At 40.5% G+C, this 6,525-nt stretch overlaps 1 protein-coding gene across 1 annotated transcript; it reads left to right on the forward strand.

Annotated features, from left to right (window-relative positions):
• The first annotated feature begins 468 nt into the window (after nt 1-468).
• On the forward strand, nt 469-3,116 carry LOC115743773 (quinone oxidoreductase-like protein 2 homolog). The gene is made up of 6 exons (XM_030678724.2): nt 469-958; nt 1,072-1,180; nt 1,317-1,408; nt 1,535-1,793; nt 2,628-2,771; nt 2,849-3,116. The coding sequence occupies exons 1-6, from the start codon at nt 594-596 to the stop codon at nt 2,942-2,944; spliced, it is 1,065 nt and encodes a 354-aa protein (XP_030534584.2). The 5' UTR covers nt 469-593; the 3' UTR covers nt 2,945-3,116.
• Nucleotides 3,117-6,525: the final 3,409 nt, after the last annotated feature.

Below are 6,525 nucleotides of genomic sequence, written 5' to 3' on the forward strand. Positions count from 1 at the left end.
AAATAAAGACCTAAAATAGATCTTATTTCAAATAAAAATTTGAAGCGCCATCTTTATTTCGACCAATGACATTTACGACATTTTTTTCTTTTTTCTTTTATTTTCTTTATTTCGGCCAGCGAGGGTAGTGCGAGGTGACCCTCACCTAGATTTGGTGAGGGTCGACCTCCTCTGGCCGGCAAGGGCTATGGCGACGAGGGCCGCCATGCCGACCCTCGCCTAGGTAGGGCGAGGCCCAAAAGAAGAAAATGAAAAAAAATACTTTCGGTCAAGTTTTTATTTAAAATAAAAGTAATGTTTGATGTCCTTACTTGAAATAACGTCCAGACTCTTATCTAAAATTCTCTCTCTCTCTCTCTCTCTCTCTTTAAACCCACTTGGCCTTTCGTATTCAGAAGACGAACTAGAGCTTTGACAGATTCCACATTCGAAGGCTATTGAAATTCCTCTATCATCTGCCGTTGCTTCTTCTCTCTCTCTCTCTCTCTCTCTCTCTCTCTCAGTTCTCTCTTGTAAATCAGTGCCCGTCCGTACAGTCCCGACCAAGAGTGTAGTGTGAACAATCTGATTATTTTCCGTCGCTCAAGCCGGCTATGGATGCTTTGGTATGCAAGAAACTGGGCGATCCTACTCTCTCGCCGGTACCATCTTCGATCGAAAACGATGATGGCTCCCCCCCAATTGTCCTGGACCCAAAACACCCGATCCCAGAATTGAAAACACCCAGTTCAGTTCTCGTGAGAGTAAAAGCAACGAGCTTGAACTACGCCAATTATTTGCAGATACTCGGAACATACCAGGAAAAGCCCCCTCTCCCTTTCATTCCCGGCTCCGACTACTCGGGCGTTGTCGAAGCGATCGGCTCTAGGGTTTCCAATTTCAGAGTCGGTGATAAAGTTTGTTCCGTTGTTGCTCTTGGGTCGTTCGCTCAGTTCATTGTTGCCGAGGAGTCGGAATTGTGCGGATTTTTCTCACTATCTTGTTATTTTTGCTGGTTACGTTTTGTGGGGTTGCTTTGGCCTGGAATTTTTCGTTGTTTTGAGTGATAAAGGCGTGATTTGTCTGTTGAAGGTTTCGTGTTCCAGAAGGATGCGATCTTGTGGCAGCTGGTGCCATTCCCGTTGCATTTGGAACTTCACATGTTGCTCTTGTTCACAGAGCTCAGTTGACGTCCGGTCAGGTATATATTCTATGGCTGATTATCTTCAAGTACTTTTTGGTACTCATTGGATTTAGTTCCGCATCTTTCGCTTCAGGTGATTTCGGCTACATGTGTCCCGTTTAGTTAATGCCGGTTGTGAATGATCAAAATGTAGGTCTTGCTTGTTCTCGGCGCAGCTGGGGGTGTTGGAACTGCAGCGGTGCAAATCGGAAAGGTTTGTGGAGCCGTTGTTATTGCCGTTGCCAGGTATTGACCATTTTCAAAATATATGCTCTTGCCTCCTTGTAGATTGGTATTCGTCGATCGAAGCAAATTTGCTGCTATCCTGGAAAGTAATGAAAGTGGCATCCACTGCACCTGTGAAACTTGTAGGGGAGCTGAAAAGGTGCGTTTTTTGAAGTCCATGGGTGTCGATCATGTAGTAGACTTGAGCAATGAGAATGTCATTTCAAGTGTCAAGGAGTTCCTCAAGGCAAAGAAGCTTAAAGGAGTTGATGTATTGTATGATCCAGTTGGAGGCAAGCTTACAAAAGAATCCATGAAGCTTCTCAACTGGGGAGCGCAAATTTTGGTAATAGGATTTGCTAGTGGTGAGATCCCGTTGATACCGGCTAATATTGCTCTTGTGAAGGTACCCCAGTTGGAACATTTCGTCTTTGCAGTCAGACTATCTTGTTTTCTTCTCATTTCTCTATTTACTCAAGATGGTTGTCTTAACTTTTCACTGGAAACTTCGAGCGAGAGGTGAGGAGACATGTGGGTTTGGAAGTATTGACTAAATGGCTTGCTGAAAAATTGTTAATAGTTTATGTCTCACTCATGGCCTGAATTCAGTTACTCGTGGACATGATTGATTTTCAACTGAAACGAGGCTCCCTATCTTAGATAATCAGAATTGAAGGAATAAAGTGCTCTGGTGATTGAGTTATGTTGTGATGGAGATGGCTTGGAACAATTATATGTGGTGTGGCAATAGCTTTTCTTTTTCATAGGGATGTTATCTTTAAGAAGGACTCGGGTACAGTGCTGATTTGTCCTAGACTGTTGCTCACGATACTATGTGGTGTCTGTGAGAGGCAGGAAAAGCGATTCTTTTATGTTAGATTGCCCCTTGTGCCCTGGGCGACACACGTGCTACAATGGCCGGGATGCGGGAAAAGAGATTCCTTTATGTTAGATTGTCTTGCTTTCTTGTAAACAGTGAAATGAGAGAGCGCAAATATTAGCTCACCAAGCAAATGAGCCAATACATGTCCATTGAGGAAACTGGTGAATTTCGATTTGAAGACCAGTTTGAGAAGAAACTGGGCAATCATTCAAGAAGCTGATGTGGATATTTTCAATAACCCATTAAGCAATAGTAGTTTAGCCTTCCCCTGTATTTTCCCTTCCAAATCAAATCACGGTGTGCTTCTTTTCAGTATATTTCCTTCTGGTTTAATTTAACTCGTCTGCTTTGATCCAGAACTGGACGGTGCATGGACTGTATTGGGGCAGCTATAGAATCCATCGACCCCGCATTCTCGAAGATTCCCTTAGGGAGTTACTCTCCTGGCTGGCAAAAGGCTTGATCACCGTCCAGATTTCTCATGCTTTCGCCCTGTCAGAGGTTAGGAGAACCCCAGACTCTCATCATCATTGTTATCACTGTAGGGAACTTCAATGAAATCTCTTCGTGTTTGACAGGCCAACCTCGCGTTCGCTGCTATCAAAGACCGGAAAGTGATCGGGAAGGTGATGGTCATTTGTGATGGTCCAGGGAGAACCAGATCTAAAATTTGACATGACACTGAGGTAATGCAGGGATGAAGAATAGTACTTCAGAATAATACTTATACAGCTCTTCAAGATAAGACTAGTGTCTGCGTCTGTACTCTATATTTGTCCCATGTTTGGCTCCTGTAATTCACCTAACCGAATTTCATACCAAGGAGAATTACTGTGTCAAAGCTCACTATCCCTCTGTTCATTAGATATCCTGAATGTCACCCTCATAACACGATAACGATTCGCTTTAAAACTTGCCGGAGCTTCGACGCGTTTTGAGGGGATTATCATCATGTTCTGTCTTAGTCAATCCGTCCAAAGGCAAAAGGACACCAAAGTAGCAATCAACATAGATGTTTAAGTGGAGATCAAACCCAAATTTGGGCTAATCATGGGCATTTTTTTCCCGGCCCAAAAGGCTTACGACGAGGTTCAAACATGGTCGAACTGCATGCTTTAGGCATTCATTCGGCACGGTCCAATGGAGAAAACCGAACAAGGTGAAAGTTAGGCTCGCTTACGTCGTCTCGAGAAGCCATGGATACCAAATGTGTATCGGTTTGACAATGGTCGATCAAGAATTCAAGTCGCACGTGATTTGCCTTACCATCCCAGGTTTTCGAGTTACTAACAGAGCACGGTATCCCCCTTGTTCTCACTAATAAAATTGTTTACCATTATTTCAATCGAAGAATCGAGTCGTATCGAAATAGATATTCGCACTTCGAAAAGTGTCGACCCCGAGTGGACCAATTGTCCAGCGGATGTGGGGTGGATGCTATGTCCACCAATAGGACTGAGTAATACGCCCCGAGACTCCAAATTATTTCCTTTTTAACTAATATTTTGAAAAACGTATGGAGGACTTCAATTCAAAGTCTCATTCTATGTGAAAAAAGACAACAATTTATGAGAACATAATCGATCATAGAAAAATAGGGATGAACGCATTGAAGTCCTAAAATTTATTATGAAAGCGCAATTGAATCTAGAAATTTCACAAAGTAAATTTAAGTTCTAAAACTTGCTATGAAAGTTTAATTGAGTTCTAAAACTTTTAAAAAGGGCAATCAAGTTTTTAAGTTATAAGTTTTAGAGTTCAATTGCACTTCCGAGACAAATTTTGGGACTTCCAATACACTTATAAAAAAAAAAAGAGAAAATAAACCTTTTTATCGCCTTATGTAAGGATTGATGCAGAGATTTCATCTTGAAAAGAATGCACGAATACATCATTCCGATAGCTCGACACAACAACATGAAAACGGTCCGACCAACTAAATCCAAAACTCAAAGTCGTTTCGCATGTTCGTAAGTTCCAACATTTCTGAGGGTACTCACCCCAACTAAAAGAAGAAAAGGATGCAACAATAGCAATGTTGAGACCATAAGCGATACCGGAGTGATCGGAGATTGAGAAGCAAAAATGCAGGATAGACTTATATCGCTCTAGAAATCCAGCCCAAGATACACGGCCTATAATTCATCACTCGAGGAATCCACCGAAGAAATACTAAGTTTTAGGTACACTCTAATCCAAGAGGCCAAACACGAAATTACACTCTAATCCTTCAAGGGAAAATTCGGGTTTCAACTAAGAGCCCGAAGTAGACTTCATTTCAAATAAGAGCATGAAGTACCTTCATTATTTCAAAGAGGAATAATGACATAAATGATCTTCAAACTTTGACACAATGTGCAATGCGATATGTGAACTCTTAATTCGACTAATATGGTCCCTGAACTTTTTGAGCATGTTCAACTTATTTCTTGAACTATAGAAAGATGTTCAATGTATTCATTCTATTAATTCAAATTCGGGGACATCGTTGGATATTTTCTTATAGTTCATGGATTAAGTTGAATATGTTTCAAAATTTTAAGGACTACATTGAACAAATTGAAAGTTCGGGGAACACATTGCACATTTGACTAAAGTTCAATAATCATATTGGTTAAATTAAAAACTCAAGGCCCACACTGCATATTGAGCCAAAGTTTAGGGACAATTTATGTTGATTTTTCTTTCAAAAAAAGCCCTGGCTAAGGGCATTCTCATCGATTACCTTTTTTGTTTTTTTTCTATTTTTTTTCCTTTCCTTTTCTTTTATTTTTTCTCTCTTCCCTCCTCGAGCCATTGCTGGACAGGCGGCCCTTGTATGAGGCTGGCAATGGCTGGGGGAGGGGAGAGGAAAAGGAAAAATAAATAATAAAAAGAAAATGAAAAGAAAAAAGAAAAGGAAAGCAAAAAAAATTAAAAATTAAAAAGTAAAAGACGAAAATGCCCTTCGGCCAGTTCCTTCTCCGAAACAATAATATATGGAATTTTCCCAATAAAATTGCACGAATTATGAAAGACTTATTGTTAGATAAAACTAAGCGACAACGGATAATTTGACCATAAATTAAACACATAGTGCTTTTCAATCATACATTAGGAGACCACATTCGAACGCGAAATCATCATCTAAGCTCAGAAGAAAACGACCCTTGAAATTCTATCCATAAAAATGAACCGCACCTCTAAACAATTTTGCATCAAATATTGGATAATGCTTAGTCCTCCTAAAATGTGCACCATGAGTAATCAAGACACATACAATTTTCTTATAAACCAATGTATGCCCCTTCAAAGATCAACCCACTCAACTTGTTCTGATCTACTGCTATAATTGTTTACAAAATCCAAAAAAAAAAAAAAAGCATAAGTAAAAGGGAAAAATTAGTTACAGCCTGTTCCAAATTATTACTGTCCTAATGTATATCCAAAACAGGAACATAGAATGAGGAGGTCCCCTCACCATATTTGGCAATATCACATGACCCCAAAAGTTAATTAGTCTGAAAAATAACAAGGAGCACCTCATTAGTCTCACCTGTCCCAGAAAAAATCAATAGCAAACAGAAAAAAAAAATTTGATTTTTTTAAGTTATAAAAACCAATTGAACAGTATTACAAAGTCATGGAAACACATCCTCCTTCCCCATTTTGGACCTTAGCAGAAGGACCAGAGACCCCTAAGAGGCACAGCTTCAGATGCTGTGCTACGATTATAAAAATGGGCTCGTGTGTACTTCATATCTCGATGCACACAAGCGATGCTGAGGTCTAAAAGCCTCAAAAGCAATGAGCTTTATCTGTACTTCGTACAACCAACTGGAGCAACTGGTCCTTTTTAAAGTTTTTTTTTTTTTTTTGAAGGCTGTTCGAGCAATGTCTGAACAGAATCAGACCGTTCTTTTTTCGACAGGGGGAACAATTTAAACAAATACCCTTTTGAAAGAAGAGCGTCGAGAGACCCCAGCTTGGCTGGGTGGACCTCGTCACTGTCTAAAGGCAATAAAAAGATGGATTTCTTCCTCTTTCCGAGGTGGGAAAGGAGGGGGTTCTGTGAAGTGAAGAAGGGATCTGAGGCTGAGGAGTTTCCGCCAATCTGGTAGCCATCAAAAGAAGGAAGACAGATTAATTAGTGGGAGTGCCGCATTTAGGCTTTAGCTTAGATAGCTCCAAGTTCCAACATCAAGTAGGCTTTAATGGTAGCAAACGACAGGAAAAAGAAGGGTGATACAGCAGGCTGTGCATTAAGTTAGCTTAG

Source organism: Rhodamnia argentea, chromosome 5, assembly GCF_020921035.1.
Source record: "Rhodamnia argentea isolate NSW1041297 chromosome 5, ASM2092103v1, whole genome shotgun sequence".
Lineage (NCBI taxonomy): Eukaryota > Viridiplantae > Streptophyta > Magnoliopsida > Myrtales > Myrtaceae > Rhodamnia > Rhodamnia argentea.

What these genes read in the sequence shown, in the direction of transcription:
- LOC115743773 (XM_030678724.2), top strand. Translation starts at nt 594, where the DNA reads ATGGATGCTTTGGTATGCAAGAAACTGGGCGATCCTACTCTCTCGCCG. An exon ending in CTCAGTTGACGTCCGGTCAG is followed by an intron (nt 1,181 to 1,316) that starts GTATATATTCTA and finishes ATCAAAATGTAG; the next exon opens with GTCTTGCTTGTTCTCGGCGC. An exon ending in ATGCTTTCGCCCTGTCAGAG is followed by an intron (nt 2,772 to 2,848) that starts GTTAGGAGAACC and finishes CGTGTTTGACAG; the next exon opens with GCCAACCTCGCGTTCGCTGC.